The sequence below is a fragment of the Medicago truncatula genome, chromosome 4 (assembly GCF_003473485.1).
Source record: "Medicago truncatula cultivar Jemalong A17 chromosome 4, MtrunA17r5.0-ANR, whole genome shotgun sequence".
Taxonomy (NCBI): domain Eukaryota; kingdom Viridiplantae; phylum Streptophyta; class Magnoliopsida; order Fabales; family Fabaceae; genus Medicago; species Medicago truncatula.
In genome coordinates, this window is record NC_053045.1 from 3,733,145 (window position 1) to 3,751,361 (window position 18,217).

At 37.5% G+C, this 18,217-nt stretch overlaps 1 protein-coding gene across 1 annotated transcript; it reads left to right on the forward strand.

The window, feature by feature from the left end:
• Nucleotides 1–9,629: 9,629 nt before the first annotated feature.
• On the forward strand, nucleotides 9,630–13,359 carry LOC25491404 (rop guanine nucleotide exchange factor 12). The gene is made up of 7 exons (XM_024781765.2): nucleotides 9,630–10,234; nucleotides 10,585–10,701; nucleotides 10,850–11,004; nucleotides 11,094–11,168; nucleotides 11,475–11,744; nucleotides 12,096–12,416; nucleotides 12,621–13,359. Exons 1-7 carry the CDS (start codon nucleotides 9,967–9,969, stop codon nucleotides 13,035–13,037), a joined length of 1,623 nt encoding a protein of 540 aa, XP_024637533.1. The 5' UTR covers nucleotides 9,630–9,966; the 3' UTR covers nucleotides 13,038–13,359.
• Nucleotides 13,360–18,217: the final 4,858 nt, after the last annotated feature.

Consider the following 18,217-nt stretch of genomic DNA (forward strand, 5'->3'; position numbering starts at 1 on the left):
AAAATATTGTTGACACAGAATTGATACTTTGATTAGGTCGAAACTAGGGTCTAATTTTCTATTTGCAGGTTGTATTGTTCTTCAATCACAATTAATCGCGTAGACTGTGTATCTAACATGGCAAGTATAACTATTTTAAATATAAATATAATTGAAAAGTTAGTCAATTGGTGGACATGTTTTTTCTGTCATGCACTGTGCAGATTTAGGAGCAGGTGGACATGTTTGAAGTGGAGGAAAGAAGGCATTATGAAAATAGTAGTGTGCAATTAGGATAAGGAGTATCTGCTTTTTGTACAAGGCTCTTGAGTCTATGCAATTTTCGAATTCAAAAAGTCAAGATTGGCTGCAGGTTGTGTGACAATTCCTACTTACATCGAATGTAAAAAGGTTGGCATCACAGGGAAATTTGGTGGATTGAAAGCCTTATGTGATGGTTCATTGGCAATGCATATTTGTAATTCTTAAGACTTGTGTGTACTGATACATTCTGATCATAGGGGAATTTGATTTTCAAGAATGGCTCTTACTGTGTTGTTAGAGTGAAGTGTTTATAAAAACTGATTAACTATTATAACATTTGTCTATAAAAAATAGAATAAACATTATGTTCATTTTTTTTTTTTAAGTAAGAATAAACATTGTTTTTTTTTGTTTTGTTGAGGAAAATAAACATTATGTTATTTCCCATAAGAAATGCACTACTTACATGTTTTTATTTATTTTTTTTTTATTTTTTTATTTTATGGAAGCCAAGTATGTGGTTAGCAAAATCATATTTTGCTTCGGCTAAGAAACACTTGGGAAAGGGTTATAAAGAGCCTCACTCAACCATAAGGAGACATTTATTATGAAGACTTTTACTAGCAAGTAAGTGCAGTGCCCTCAAGGTACCGAGTGAGATAAACTGGTACCGCATTGTCAGGATGAACGAATTCATCACCACCATAGGCCATCATAAAGGATGAAGCTGCTTGCTTTAAATATAAAGCGCAGAACAACCACCCAGATTTCCGACCAAGGTGAACAATGCGAATAACAACAAGATGGATCCCCACACAGAGTTCCTTGTCATGAAAGGTTAAAATGAATTGAAATTTTTATATTGTTTGCTTTTTATGGCTTTACTTTGACCTTTTGAGGGTTTGGGTTGGTCCCCCTCGTATAAAATTTTCCATATTAATATTTACGAGTAAGGTGTCATAGGACGGGGTTCTCTTTGAGGTGTCAAATTAGTTGCGATGTCCGAATCTTCCCTTGATTTCTATCCTTTCTCTTAGTTTATTAGAAAAAAAATGATTTAATAAAAAAATATATTGATCCTACCATTCGTTGTTCTTGTGCATAAATTTATTCTGACCTCAATGTTGTATTATACCTTGATGATAACTTTACCATGGTAAAAAACAATATATATTCTCCTTTACTTGCTGATAACTTTACCATGGTAAAAAACAATATATATTCTCCTTTTACTATCATGAAAAAGGTTAAAAAAGAATTGATTTTTTTTAAGAAAGAAGTGATGAAAAGTTAGTTAAATAATATTCAATTTTCATGATTAAGTTTATTATATGGCCTATATTCTCCTGATGATTCGCCGCATTTCACGGGGACTTAGCGTCAATGTATAATTGACTTTTCCCATATTTTTTACACATTCCATTTCAGTACTGACTTGAGTGTTGTAATACTAATGTACCTGCAAGTACCTTTCATTCCACCGTGAAGACCTCGTCTCCACCGTATCGGAGCACCTTCCGCCACCATTGCCTCCATCAGTTCCTCAGAGGACAAGTCAATTTTTACTTCTGATATGGATTTTAATCTTTGTGATGAATTTTTTTTTTGTCACAAATTGTGACGGTTATAAAAATTTCTCACTAATATTCTATGAGGCCTGTTTTTGTTATGAATTTTGGTGCGTCACTAAATCTATCACTAAAATAGTTTGTGACAAATATTTCTTAATTCGGTGACGGATTTGTACCCTCTAAGTTTAATTTTTTTTTTTTTGTCAAGTAGTCTAGTTGTTAGACATTAATGTACAGCTGTTTCTAGATGCATCAATTTCAAAGTCAACACATCAATTTTCATATCAGTAGTTTATTGCATCAGATTGCAAATATTCATTTGAATTCATTGTGTCATTATGTTATAGTTGTAGCTTAGAATAAGTCAACAACGTCAACTTTAATTCCTCATTATTTCATTATTATTATATGGTTGTATATATACTATGTATGTAATTTGTAATTAGAATCAATAATAATATAGCCAATTCTCTATATGGTATCAGACTTAGCCTTAGCCTAACAGCATCTCACGATCCATACATCCTTCACTATGGCAGCCACCACAAACCCAACAAAAACAAGTCTTCTTATTCATGCTTCCATCACTATTAAGCTTTCTCGAGCCAGTCATCGTGCCTGGAAACGTCAGGCTACCTCTCTTCTCTCCGGTATCCAAGACATTGGCCATATTGATGGAACCACACCTTCTCAAAGTCCCACCATTGTTACTGCTGGTGTCTCAACCCCAAATCCACAATACACAAATTGGTTCACTATTGACCAACTCATCATCAATCTTCTTATCTCCTTTATGACAGAAGCAGACAGTATATCATTTGCCTCCTATGACACTGCTAAAACCTTGTGGGATGCCATTGAAGCCCAATATGCAAACACCTCTCGATCTCATGTAATGTCAATCAAAAATCAAATTCAACATTGTACCAAAGGTGAAAAATCCATCACTGATTATCTCTTTTCTGTCAAAAGTCTCGCTGATGAGTTAACTGTCATTGACAGAAAAATTTCTGATGATGATCTCACCCTCTATGTTCTCAATGGTCTTGGTTCGGAATATCGTGATATTGCTGCCTCAATCCGAACTCGTGAGCGTCCCTTCACCTTTGAAGAGCTTCATAGTCACCTACTAGCTCATGATGAATATATTCGTCGTGAATCTCAAGTGGAAATCTAGATTCCAACATCAAACTTTGCTCAAAGAAACTCAAAGAATGATGGTATATTACCATCACCAGCATATGGTCGTGGTAACTCCTCCCTCCACACAAGAGGTTCCAATCATGGTCGTGGTTATGGCCAGTCACGCAAGTCTCGAGGCTTCAACCCTCGTGGAAATAGACCACCTCCACGTTGCCAATATTGTTCAGCTATAGGACACATTGCACGTTACTGCCCAGAAATTTCTAAATCCAGCAATCCTCCAATAGCTCAGTATGCATCTGCTTCCTCCACCACTCCTAACTGGGTGTTTGACACTGGAGCTAGCCATCATGTTGCCAACAGCCTGAACAATATGCACATCCATTCAGAATATGATGGTCCAGAGGAAGTTCAAATTGGTGATGGTACAGGTTTAAAAATTTCTCATGTTGGCTCTACCCCACTCCCCACACAAAATACTATTTTCAATCTAAAAAATATTCTATGTGTTCCTCATGCAAAACACAATCTAATTTCTGTCTCTAAGTTTTGCAAATCTAACAATGTTTATGTTGAATTTCATTCTTCTTTTTTTTGTGTGAAGGATCAGGTAACGGGGGCGGTATTGGTGATCTATACATTTACAACCCAAATTTCACATCACCTACTGCCTTATCAACTGTCACTTCAACTGTCTCCCTCTGGCATGCTAGATTTGGTCATCCATCCCCTAGAGTCCTTACACAAATGTTGTCAAATTGTGGTGTGTCTAGGAATTTTAACAACAAATCTTTGCATTGTAATTCCTGCTCTATTAATAAAAGTCATAAACTTCCTTTTTCTATATCTTCAATACAAACTTTCTCTCCATTTGAACTCATTTTCTCTGATGTTTGGGGACCATCCCCTATAACGTCCATCAATGGTTACAAGTATTATCTTGTCTTTGTTGACCATTTCACTCGCTACACGTGGATTTATCCACTTAAAAACAAAACTGATGTAGCTATCATATTTCCTCAATTTCATTCTAAAATTGAAAACTTTTTCTCCCACAAAGTCAAATCTATTTACACTGATGGTGGAACTGAATACTTTAAACTCAAGCCATACTTCAATACACATGGAATATCCCATTACATTAGCCCACCTTATACTCCTGAACACATTGGCATTGCTGAACGCAAACACCGCCATATAGTAGAAACTGCTCTCACACTTCTCTCTCACTCTTCTGTACCTCAAACATTCTGGTGTTATGCTTTTCAAATGGCAGTTCACCTAATTAATTGTATGCCCACTCCTCAATGTCACAACAAATGTCCTCATGAAATCCTTTTTGGTTCCAAACCCAATTATCTCAATCTTCGTGTTTTTGGGAGTCTTTGTTATCCTTGGTTGCGTCCTTACTCTAAACATAAGCTATCTAATAGAAGTATGCCTTGTGTATTTCTAGGTCCTTCTAATCAGCATCATGCCTATCAATGTTATCACATTCCCACCAAAAAACTTTACCTTTCAAGACATGTTGTCTTCCACGAGTCAATTTCCCCGTTCACCTCAACCGTATGTGACTCTACAAACCCATCTCCACCATCATCCACTAACAATCAAAATATCTCCATGTCTCGCCATCCACTAATACTTTCACAACTTCACCCCACTATCCCTCCTCATAATCCTCCACCAACCATTCCTCAAAATTCTACCACATCCATAATCACTCCCCCTGTAACTTCAAATCTTCCACATACACCTACCTCATCTGCATCCTCGACAAATCAATCTTCCCCCCAAACATCTATAGACTCACCATTACAGATGGACTCTCCTGCATCAGTACAACCTCTGCAACCTGTGCCTCTTCGTCCAGTCACAAGAGCAATGAACAACATTCATAAACCGAATCCTAAGTATCTTCTCACCACCAAGCATCCTCTTCCTATCACAATTGAGCCAACATGTCTGACCCAGGCAATCAAAACAAGTGAATGGAGAGATGCTATGAGCAATGAGTTTAATGCTTTAATCCAACAACAAACATGGGATTTGGTACCTCGACCATCTAATAAAAATCTCATTGGGTGCAAATGGGTTTATCGAGTCAAAAGGAAAGCAAATGGTGATATTGAGAGATACAAAGCCAGATTAGTGGCGAAAGGCTTCCACCAACGACCTGGACTTGACTACACACAAACATTCAGCCCAGTGGTTAAGCCCATCACAGTACGGTTGGTCGTTTCCTTAGCCCTACAACACAATTGGCCATTACGTCAACTAGACGTAAACAATGCTTTCTTACATGGTTCTCTAACTGAAGAAGTTTACATGCAACAACCTCCAGGTTTTATCCATCCAGATAAGCCTCACCATGTTTGTCACCTTAGAAAGTCAATATACGGCCTCAAACAAGCACCACGGGCATGGTATCAAACTCTAAGTAAGTTTCTTTGTGACTATGGGTTTGCTAATTCCAAATCTGATTCATCTCTGTTTGTCTTTCGTAAACAAGGCATGGTACTATACACGTTAGTATACGTAGATGATATAATTATCACAGGGAATTCCACTGCTAAAGTGAATGAGTGTATCAGCAAACTTGCTTCTTCCTTCTCCATCAAAGATCTAGGTTCATTGCACTACTTCCTTGGTGTTGAAGTCATTCCAACCTCCACAGGCCTATTCCTTTCCCAACATAAGTATATAGCTGATCTTCTTGAAAGGACAAAAACGACAGATGCCAAGGCTGTACTCACTCCACTCTCCACTTCCATTGCCCTAACAAAAGATGATAGTTCGCCAAATACTGATGCTACCTTTTATCGTATTACCATAGGCAGCCTCCAATATTTGTCCACGACACGGCTTGACATTGCTTTCCCTGTCAATAAACTTGCTCAGTTTATGCAAAAACCAACAACTACTCATCTTACAGCACTAAAGAGAATTCTTCGCTATCTCAAAGGAACTATTTTTCATGGTCTCCTTCTTCAGAAACCAGCCACGTCTTCACTCATAGCATACAGTGATGCTGATTGGGCCGGAAATAAGGATGATTACACCTCAACATCTGCTCATCTTGTCTACTTTGGATCTAACCTCATCTCGTGGAAATCATCTAAACAAAGAGCAGTAGCAAGATCTTCTACAGAAGCAGAATATAGAGCATTAGCCAACACTGCAGCTGAAATATCTTGGATAAACTCCCTTCTCAATGAATTAGGAGTATCATCTTCCTTAACACCAATTATCCTTTGTGACAATCTCAGTGCCACATATCTTACTCAAAATCCGGTATATCACACTCGCATGAAACACATCTCCATTGACATTCATTTTGTTCGTGATCTAGTCCAACAAGGGAAACTCAAAATTCAGCATGTCAGCACTACTGATCAATTAGCAGATTGTCTCACAAAACCTCTCTCAAAAGGTCGACATCATTATCTACGAAACAAGATTGGAGTTTCTGACGGCACTCCAACCTTGCGGGGGCGTGTTAGACATTAATGTACAGCTGTTTCTAGATGCATCAATTTCAAAGTCAACACATCAATTTTCATATCAGTAGTTTATTGCATCAGATTGCAAATATTCATTTGAATTCATTGTGTCATTATGTTATAGTTGTAGCTTAGAATAAGTCAACAACGTCAACTTTAATTCCTCATTATTTCATTATTATTATATGGTTGTATATATACTATGTATGTAATTTGTAATTAGAATCAATAATAATATAGCCAATTCTCTATACTAGTGGCTAGAATTCACCTTATAATGTGAATAAGTAGGGAGTCCGGGGTTCGAACCCCGGCCTTTGCATATAATAATGCATTGTCCTACCAACTGAGCTATGTTCACGGAACTAAGTTTAATTTTTCTAGTAGTGTCTATATAGTATGGGTTCATACGAGTAATGCCTCAATTTTTTCCCCAACATAAAGAAAATTCTAAAACTTACAGTGTATATACTATAAAAATTAAAAATAAGTAATTTAAACTCTACATGTGAAATTTTTCACTTCAAATTTTGCAGATACTTGTATCACAATACAAAGAGATGTTTACAAACTTTGGTTCCACTTTGATTAGATATTGATTTTATTTTTCACCGAGACGTGCAAAATCTTAAAATTTGTAATGTATGGATTGAAGGCGAGGTGATACCTTCAAATTTATTTGATTAGTTAAATTCTCATGATGAAATTTTTTTTATGCGTTATTTCATTTTAGTGCCACAAACTTAGAGTACAAAAACATAACTTCAAGGTACATGAAATTAGGAAGAAAAAAATTATTCAGTGCATGCATAAAAGCTAAAGGACAACAACTGGATCATTCCAGTATAATGTATATGGTACAACTGGATCATTCATTTCAGTAGTTTCTCCCAACACCAACACAATAGCCTTTACGACACTTACCATTAACCCCACGATGTTTTGGACAATCCTTATCGGTTATACAAGGTTTTAGCATCAAGGGAGCGGAAGAAGTAGATACTATTATGGAAAGAAATAGAATCAGAGCATAAACAAATTTTAGAATTTCAACCATATCTTTCCCTCTTTAATTTGTATATAACAAACAATATATGATTTGATATATTTATAGTGTATAAATTTCATGATATTATACAAATAATTAAATTGTTTAAGCTTTTGTAATAACCCATCATAAAATTAGAATAATCATCAAGCATCTCTTAGGTATATCAATGCGTTGTTTTTTTTTCTTCCCTTTATTACTCGTAGGAAATAGGCCATATAACAAACTTATTCATAAGAATCTAATATTATTTAACTAACTTTTCATCATGTTTTTCTTAAAAAAAATTTAATTCTTTTTTAACCTTTCATGATAGTAAAAGGACTCCTTCAAAAAAAGAAAATGATAGTAAAAGGAGAATATATATTGTTTCTTACCATGGTAAAGCTATGAGCAAGTATAATACAACATTGGGGTGAGAACAAATTTATGCTAAGAGAAATATAGGAATTAAGGGGAGACTCAGACATCGCAACTAGGTTAGCGCCTCAAAGAGAACCCATCATATGGTACCTTACTAATAAATATTAATAAAAAATGGAAAAATTTATACAAGAGGGAGACTAAACCAAATCCTCAAAAGGTCAAAATAAAGCCATAAAACGCAAACAACATACAAATTTCATTTTTTTTTAATCGTTCATGATAGTAAAATCAAAATATATATCGTGAGTTGTTATATAAAAATGCCAAGTTTTCATAGCGGAAGCCTCTATCCAAATGAGAATATGTACTTTGATGTTAGAGTTTGAAAAAATGACTAAGAAAGAATGACATAGATGTTGAAGAGGAGCACGGGATACCAATGGTTCATGGATTTTTCTGTTCTTATTTAAATCCAAAATTAATAAAGTTGAGTTTTGGAATACCCAACTAACAAATTCAACGATGACAGAGTGGAGAATTTATGACACCCTATACAATGGTTCTAAAATCTAATTAAAAGATTCAAGGTATGTGCTGGTGGCATCTTACCAAAAAAAGAAAGCCTAGTATAATTAAAAAACTAAGGACATTTTGGACTTCCCAAGTGCTACTGTCTCCATTTATAAAAAAAAAAATACACTACTCTCTCCTACTATATATATTATTTAAAAATGTATTTAAAAAATATGTATATTTTGTGTATGGATATGCTTAAAATACATTTTTTGTGTAAAAACATATTCAACTATTTTTTTTTGGTACCAAAATATGTTCAACTCTATCACCACAAAAAACATGTTCATCTCCACCTTTATATCTTTCGATACTAATTAACACTTATTTTTTAGACAAAATTACATAATTAGTCCCTTAACTTTATTTTAGGTAACACTTTTGTCCTTTATCTTTTTTTTGGTCACGATTTAGTCCTTTATGTTATAAAATGACAATATCTTATCATTTTTTATGAGATTCTTTTCAAAGAAATTTGATTTTCTAGGCTTGTATGATGAAGATTTACGTTTGCCTATGAGTTTGATGAATTTTTTTTGGAATTTTTTATTATTTTTTTCATAAAAAATGATAACTATGTTGTTATTTTATAACATAAAGGACTAAATTGTGACAAAAAAAAAAGATAAATGACGAAAGTGTTACCTAAAATAAAGTTAAGAAACTAATTGTGTAATTTTGCCTATTTTTTAATATTCTGGTTCAGTAAAGTATGATCGAGTATTGTTCTATACAAACATCGAATTAGGTTTTCTTGAACAACTCATCCGTATCCAACAATTTGACATAGAACTATTTAAAATAGAACTTATACGTTTTTTTTTTTTTTTAAATGAGAGTTAATAAAGATAGTTGAACCTATATATTGATTGAGATACATCTCTTTCAAGTGTGGCATGTGATTGGAGAAAGCAAAGTCAAGTTTATTATTTTCTTTTGACGAAAAAGTGTAAGCAGCATACATATCTGTCTTCCCTGGTCTTAAGCAACATTTGACCCTTAAATTAGAACCTTAACTCAACCACCAAATTTAACACATCATTGTCAAAACAGATTCCTCTATACATAAAGAAAAAATAAATAAAAAGTGCAATTTTATTTATTGTTTTTTTTTTTTTTATTTCTCAAACTCTTAAACTCATTAATTTCTTACAACATGCACCCCACGTTCAATGAACCCAGCTCAAAAAAGAAAGGAAAAGAAACCAACACACAAACCCTTCCATCAAATAATCACATCCAACCTTTTTCTCAAATTCTCTTTCTCCTAAAAAAAACCAAAAAATAAAAAAAAAAAATTAAGAAAAACAAACTCCTTTTGGTTTCATTTGGCTTAATCAAATCTCCTCTTGGTGTTTTCCTTCTCTCCCTTGCAATGCAAGAAACATAATTACCCTATAGGGAGTTGGAAATGGAAACCCCATAATTTGTTCTTGCTTGTTCACCATCCCTTTAGAATTTTCCATAGAAAATTTATAATAAAAAAGGGAGGAAATTTTTTTGAAAAAATAAAAAGGAAATGGTTAGAGCTATAGAACAAGAACAGGAAAATAACAAATCCAAACTATTCAATTCCAGAGGAATGTTTGAGAATTCAGGAAGACATACAAAAAGTTTAAGCATTGAAAGTGCTAGCACATTAGATCCTACTTCTGAAGATGATCCTGCTTCATCAAGAAGTCAAGGATCAAAACCTTTAAATGATTCTGAAAGGGTTCTTGCTGAGAAATCAAGAACAATCAAAGAGGAAATTTTAGCCAAAGAAGCCAAAGAGAAGATATCTCAAGGTAAATATTAACTTTGACTACTAGATTTTAATATACATTCTTTTTGGTAAACCAAGATATTTCTGCGCACAACTGCGAAATTTAATCTCTCGAGGGGATTGATATTCATTTACGGATTTGACCTTTACCACCAAATGTTTTTTGCCATACGCACCGGTCAGGGATTAGACCCCTAACGAAATGGTTAAAGGAAAATCTCAATATACATTAATACATGATCATGCAAAAAGTTTTATATATTTATAACGATTAAAATGCATAAGGGATTTTTGAAATGTCAATCATTGTCACACATTTTATTGGGTTTGTTTGTCTATAAATTTTGATATTTATGGTTGGATTAAATTCAGAAATGGAACAGATGAAGGAGAGATTTGCTAAACTACTATTGGGGGAAGATATGTCTGGTGGAGGAAAAGGTGTTTCTTCAGCTTTGGCATTGTCAAATGCATTAACAAATCTTGCTGGTATGGTTTCTTTTCTTTCTCCTTGAGCTAAGATAATAAAGCATTCTCTCTATACTTCTGAATTTTGATGGAGAAACATTTTGCTTTTTCCTTCCATTTTCAGGAAATGTTTCCAATTATTCATTGTCAGTTTCTTGAATTAATGCAGCTGCTGTTTTCGGTGAACAAAAGCGCCTAGAGCCAATGCCACCGGAAAGGAAAGCAAGATGGAGAAAAGAAATTGATTGGCTTCTTTCGGTCACCGATTACGTTGTTGAAATGGTTCCAACACAGCAGAAATCCAAGGATGGTTCAATCATGGAGGTAAAAAAAAACATTCTCTTTGTTCTCCCCATATGTTTAGTTCATCACATTCTTCTTATATCTGACTCAACATTGTCTTTGATTAATAGATTATGACAACGCGACAACGGACTGATCTCCACATGAACATCCCTGCCTTGAGAAAGCTTGATGCAATGCTTATTGTAAGATCACAAATCCTGAGTTAAATATGATCATTATATGTTGGGTTAAATATGTTTTTAGTCTTGATAATTATGCCGAATTTTGTTTTTAGTCCCTGTATTCACTTCTCAGTCCCACAAGTTACAAAATTGCACACTTTTAGTCCCTAAAGAGAGTGGCGTTTTGTGATTTTTACGGACTAAAGTGGATACAAGGAATATAAACAAAAACTGTAAGTTTTATAGGACTGAAGATATATTTAATCCTGATTTGTTATATAGGATTCAATTGGTTGAAATTTCTGATAAACTTATGATGATGATCAGGATTGTCTAGATAACTTCAAAGACCAAAGTGAATTCTACTATGTATCAAAAGATGCTGATGATCCAGATAGGTCAAATGGGAAAAATGATGACAAGTGGTGGTTACCTACACCTAAAGTACCTGCAGAAGGTTTATCTGAAGCAGCAAGAAGATTTTTGCAGTATCAGAAAGATTGTGTGAATCAAGTACTTAAAGCAGCAATGGCTATAAATGCTCAAACTCTATCAGAAATGGAGATTCCTGAAAGCTATATTGAATCCCTACCTAAGGTATGTCAAAGAGAATCTGTGACAGTTCGAATTGGCTTATTTTAGTTTATCTATTGGCATAAGCACTTATGAGACTGTTTGAGAGAACTTATGAAAATAGTGTATGACATGTCCACAAACTATCTAGGATAGCTCATGAAAGCAACTCATAGGTTATATGAAAATCATTTGATTTGATTTTATCTTTTGTTATAAAGAAACTTATGCATTAGCACTTATATAATAAACGCTTAATTAAGTTGTTTGTACAACGAGGGCGCCTAGTATTTGCTTAGAAGCTATGTTGGTTCATATTCACACACGACATTTGTTTTCACACCTTAAATTTTTGTTTTCTTTCATCATTCACAGAATGGAAGAGCAAGTCTAGGAGACATAATCTACAGGAATATTACCGATGAATTTTTCGATCCCGATCAGTTCCTAGGGACAATAGACATGTCATCAGAACATAAAATTCTTGATCTCAAGAATAGAATTGAGGCATCAATAGTGATTTGGAGGAGGAAGATGAACCAAAAAGATTCCAAATCAGCATGGGGTTCTGCTGTGAGTTTGGAGAAAAGAGAGCTCTTTGAAGAGAGAGCAGAAACCATCTTACTTCTCTTGAAACATCGGTTTCCTGGACTTCCACAATCTTCATTGGATATAAGCAAAATCCAATTCAACGGGGTAAGAATATTTCCTGCACGCATCTTGATCTCTTCAATTACAATGTTGCATAAACTTTTGGCAATTCTCAAAATAAAATCATACTATTAATATAACAAGTATTATCGGAGATGTAGGCACAACCACACTTTTTGTTTGTGTTTATTAATACGTTTTCTTAAGAGCCGGATTTTCTGTTCTAACAAGTATTATTTATTATGGCAGGATGTAGGGCAAGCTGTTCTTGAAAGCTATTCAAGAATATTGGAAAGTTTAGCCTTTACAGTTCTATCAAGAGTAGAAGATGTACTCCATGCAGATAACCAAACACAAAATCCAACTCAAGGAAGAAGAAGCAGTGTTAGAAATCCAGTTCCAAAGCCAGACAAGTGTCCAACTCCAAGAGATGTAGACAGAAGTGACGCGGAAACACCTTGTTCGATGACACTATCGGATTTCATGGGTTGGAGCAATGATCAGGCTGAATCGTTCATTAGAAGGGATCCTTTCGCTGTTTCAGATGATTTGGACAAAGATATTGATACTGAAAAGCTTCCAAAACTTCAACCCATAGTGACTGATAAGAAAGCGTCCTACCTTGAAAATATAGGAGGTTTGAGAAGTCCAACATCACGCCATTGATTATTAAGATAAAAAAACAAAGAAATTCTATATAGCTTCAAAAGAGGGAGAGAAGAGAAAGAAGAATTATTCATTTATTCTTCATCATCTATTCTTTCTTTTTTTGTACATAAAAAGATGAATACACAAAATCCAAAAGGTTTGAAGCATTTTGTCATCTATGGTGTCCTCCTTGTAAGAGGGGTTTGTTGTAGTCTGGAAGCTACAAAATGTGATTCATTTTACGAATTCATGTTATTTCATTGTAACTTATGAAAACCAGATACAATATTCAGCCTATGATGGAAGGAGGATTAATCCTTTATGCATACATGTAATCAAACCCAGAACAGTTATTCTTGCTTTTGGATTTTCCTTTCACTTTCTATCCTGTGTAATATCCCCAACATTTTATTGTTTTCTGATGAGAAAGGAATGGGATCTGGTTTCGAGTACGAGAGAGACTCCAATTTAAGACAACTGAATAATTTGATAATAATGGCAGAGCCAATTCTTACATATATATAGTCTTAATTCCTGAACCCTAGTAATGAGTCACCAATACAATCATAAAAGAACCTTCTAGAATTACCCAATGTTCCCTCTACGCCCTTACACATAATCAGCTAGGTGACGTGGCTTAGTAATTGCTCTCTTGGGCCTTGGTGAATTGGGCTGCTTGTCTTCAGGCGTATCATTCGCTTCCCCAACAAAACTATCCTTGTCCTCAAGGATGGAGGTGAAATCCAGCTGAGCACGAGGAAGCCAAATAGCATCTTCCGGAGCCAATCCTTGCCATTGAACTAACACCATTGAAGTGGGGGGATCTGTAGAACCATCAACTTTTGAGTTCAAAATTGCAGCAGGTGTGAGTATGGGACAGTTCTAAAAACAGCAGCAGGAAGTGGAGAGAGAGTGTCTGTAGGAGGGCCCTGGTGTGGCTTAAGGACCGAGCAATGAAAAATGGGGTGAATTTTTGAATTTGAAGGGAGCTCCAAACGGTATGCGACCTTACCAAGACGCTCAGTAATCTGATAGGGTCCAAAAAATCGCTTCAGAAGTTTGTTGTAATTGTTATGCCCAGCCACCGAAACTTGCCGGTAAGGACGGAGGCGCACATAAACCCAATCTCCCACCGCAAATTCTACATCACGGCGGTGGTTGTCTGCAATCTGCTTCATGGCCATTTGTGCCTTCAACAGATTTCGTTTCAATTTTGCCAAGACATCATCTCTGGATGTTAACAGAGTATCCACAACTTCCACTTGTGAGGCCTGAGGTAAGTAGTCCGGAACAGCAGGTGGGGAATGACCGTAAATTACCTCAAAGGGAGACATGCCGGAGCCGGAATGGACCGCAGTATTATAGCACCACTCTGCCCATGGAATCAAAGACTTCCAAGAAGTGGGTTTGTGTTGAACAAACGCACGCAAGTATTGCTACAGTGTACGATTGACAACCTCAGTTTGTCCGTCGGTCTCGGGATGATATGCAGTTGACATTTTCAAGTGAGTACCGCAAGCCTTGAAGAGTTCCTGCCAAAAGCGACTCAGAAATATAGGGTCTCGGTCAGAGACAATGCTCCGAGGCATTCCATGAAGTTTTGAAACTAGCATGATGAACAATTGGGCCACCTTGTAGGTAGTATATGGATGAGCCAATGTGCCAAAGTGAGCGCCCTTTGAGAGTCTATCCACTACGACGAAAATGATTGAGTGTCCCTCTGATGGAGGTAAACCACCGACGAAATCCATAGAAAGGTCTTCCCAAATACGGTGAGGTAGGGGTAGAGGCTGGAGTAAATCCGCAGGTCGTTTGATAACATACTTCGTCTGCTGGCAAGGAACACACTCTTTAACGAAGGCAGTCACTGAAAGGGACATGTTGGTCCAATAAAAATTCTCTTGCAATCGAGCCAGCGTCTTTTTGGTACCCATATGGCCTCCGGTAGGAGTGGCGTGAAACTCAGCAATGAACAGTGAAATAAAAGAGCAATCCTCAAGAAGCCACAACCTATTATTGTAATGAATGAGACCTGAATCTAAGCGGTATTGTGGCAGAGAGTCCGAATCATTTTCCAGCTGGTTTTTGAGGGCAATGAATCTGGCGTTGTGAGCTAATTCATCCTTTAATTGTTATAGCCAAACCGGATTAGGAACATAAATCACAAAGCATCCGCCTTCGCGGCGAGATAGCGCATCAGCTACGACATTCAAAACTTCTGGTTTATATTGAATTTCATAGTTGTAGCCCATAAGCTTGGATAAGGAAACCTGCTGTTCAGGGGTCTGAATATGCTGAGTGAGAAGCTCCTTCAAAGGTTTGTGGTCGATTTGGATGACGAAAAAGTGGCCCCAAAGGTATTGACGCCATTTTTTGACTGCGGTAGTAATGGCATAAAGTTCCTTAATGTATACAGAGCTGGTAAGCATTTTGGGGGTAAAAAGCTTGCTGAGAAAAGCGATAGGCTTGCTTCCTTGTGACAAAACCGCTCCCATTCCATAACCGGATGCATCTGTTTGTAACACAAAAGGCTTAGTAAAGTCTGGTAGGGCCAGCATGGAGGCATCAGTCATGGTCTTTTTGAGTGCGGTGAATGCTTTAGTGGCCTCCTCACACCATTGGAACACGTTTTTCTTAAGCAAAGCAGTTAAAGGTGCAACAATAAATGCGCAACTCTTGATAAATTTCCAGTAGAAACCAGTAAGACCTAAGAAGCCCTTTAAACCCTTAAGAGATGTTGGAAGCGACCATTCAACCATGGCTTGAATTTTTGCGGGATCAGGGGAAACTGCACCGTGATGGACAATATGGCCTAGGTACTCAATCTGTTGCAGGCCGATAGCACACTTTTCGGGCTTGAGATAGAAATGCCCTTGTAATAAGCACTCAAACACCTGTTTCAAGTGGATCAGACCATGAGGCGCTGTAAATCCAAATATCGTCGAAGAAGATAATAGCAAACTTGCACAGAAAAGGACGAAGACGATCATTCATGGTGGACTGGAAAGTGGCCGGAGCGTTACATAATCCGAAAGGCATAATGCGAAATTATTAGTGGCCGTCATGGGTGCGAAATGCTGTCTTGTGAACATCCTCTGGTCGCATACGGATTTGATGATAACCACTGAGAAGATCCAGTTTTGAAAACCAAGTAGCATGACCTAATTCATCTAACAATTCATCAATAGTCGGAATTGGGTAGTTATCACGGATGGTAATGGCATTGAGACCGCGATAATCCACACAAAACCTCCAGGACCCATCTTTCTTCTTAACCAATATAACTGGTGATGCAAAGGCACTATTGCTAGGTTGAATTTCACCCAAGTCTAACATATGAGCCACTTGTTTTTCAATTTCCATTTTCTGAAAAAAGGATATCGGTAGGGTCGTATTTTGACGGGAGGTGCATTTGGAACGAGGGGTATGGAATGATCAGAGGGGCGTGAAGGTGGAAGAGTGGTGGGAGGTGTAAAGAGGGGGGTGTAGGTTGTGAGAAGAGTCTTCATGGTAGGCGAAGTGGTTGTGGGTAGAGTAGGCGACTGTGTATGATTGGAAGTAAGAGTTAGGTAGAAGAAGCCTACTGATTGACTAGGAGATAATAACTTACACAACTGATGTAAAGAAACCTCACTAGGGATAGGATCAGGGTTGCCCCGCAGTTGAATCATACGACCTTCATACATGAACTTCATGGTGAGTGCGTCATAGTCAGTCAAAACTGGTCCCAATTTGCGAAGCCATTGAATCCCCAATACCGCGTCGGTACCGCTCAAATCAATGAGGTGGAAGTCCACCGTAAATGGGTGTCTCTGGATTGTCAGCTTGGTCCCACGTGCCATGTGGCCACAGTGCAGAGACTCACCATTACCTACCAGGACAGATAGAGGACATATATAGGTCTGGTGGGCTAAGTGGAAAGGCCCAGTTGTTTGGCTAAACGGGCCTGCAGAAAATTGTGTGAGCTACCACTATCCACCAGAATTTGAATGGAGCGACCCGCCAGTTGGGTTGTGACCCGGAAGGTTTGCGGGTTATACTGTCCCATGAAAGCATTAATGCTAAGGCGACCGGAATCCGCTTCTTCCACCGGAGGGTTGTCATCCGCCGTAACAAACGAAAAGTTTGATGCCTCGCTAGAGAAATCGTCGTCGTCTTCTGCCAGGAGGAGGAGGAAACGACTCTTGCAGCGATGAGGGAGGCCAAAATTTTCCTCACAATTGTAGCAGAGCCCTTTCTCACGACGGATCTGTCGTTCAGGTGCAGTTAACCGTTTGAAGGGTAATGGAGAAGACGTCAATCCTGGTGAGCTAGGTGTGAGAGTTGGACCGGAGAGGGGCGGCGGTGGTTGAGCTGGTGAGCGAAAACAAGCCTGTCGTGATTCGTTGAAACGTTCCTCTTGAAACTTTGCGAGTTCTGTTGCGTCAGTGAGAGAAACAGGGCGAAGAGCAAGCACTTCGCGTTGAATCGGTGGTTTAAGGATGGAAATGAAACACTCTAGAAGGAAAGAGGGAGGAACGCCCACGATCCGATTTTCTAAGGATTCAAATTCGGTGAGATAGTCGGACACAGATCCAGATTGCTAAAGCTTGCAGAGACGACCTTGGGGGCTACGAAAACTTGACGGAGCGAAACGGTGTCAAGCTGACGAACAAAATCTGACCAAGAGTGAAAAAGGCCGTTTCGTTCTACCCATTGAAACCAACAGAGCGCCAGACCTTCCATGTAGAAGGACACGATGCGAAGACGATCCGTATCGGAGATCTGGTGGTACTCAAAGAGGTCATTTTGAGTGGAAATCCATGACGGCGGAGCTGTCAAATCGAGGGCAATCCAACCGGACCTTGGGTGGAAATCCAAAAGAGGTTGAGGAACTGGAGCCAGAGAGTGGTGTTTTGGGGGAGGTGGATTTGAGATCCGCGATTCCGACGTGAAGGCGTCGATGCGTTGGGTGAGGGTGGTGATGAGTTGTGTCAAGGGGTCATTTTGGGTGGTGTTAACAGCTTTGGTCATGGTGGAGGGTAGAGTAACAAGAATGAAAGCACCAAATTGATGAGAAAGGAATGGGATATGGTTTCGAGTACTAGAGAGACTCGAATTTAAGACAACTGAATAATTTGATAATAATGGCAGAGCCAATTCTTACATATATATAGTCCTAATTCCTGAACCCTAGTATTGAGTCACCAATACAATCA

What these genes read in the sequence shown, in the direction of transcription:
- LOC25491404 (XM_024781765.2), top strand. Translation starts at nt 9,967, where the DNA reads ATGGTTAGAGCTATAGAACAAGAACAGGAAAATAACAAATCCAAACTA. An exon ending in AGCTTGATGCAATGCTTATT is followed by an intron (nt 11,169 to 11,474) that starts GTAAGATCACAA and finishes GATGATGATCAG; the next exon opens with GATTGTCTAGATAACTTCAA. An exon ending in ATATTGAATCCCTACCTAAG is followed by an intron (nt 11,745 to 12,095) that starts GTATGTCAAAGA and finishes CATCATTCACAG; the next exon opens with AATGGAAGAGCAAGTCTAGG.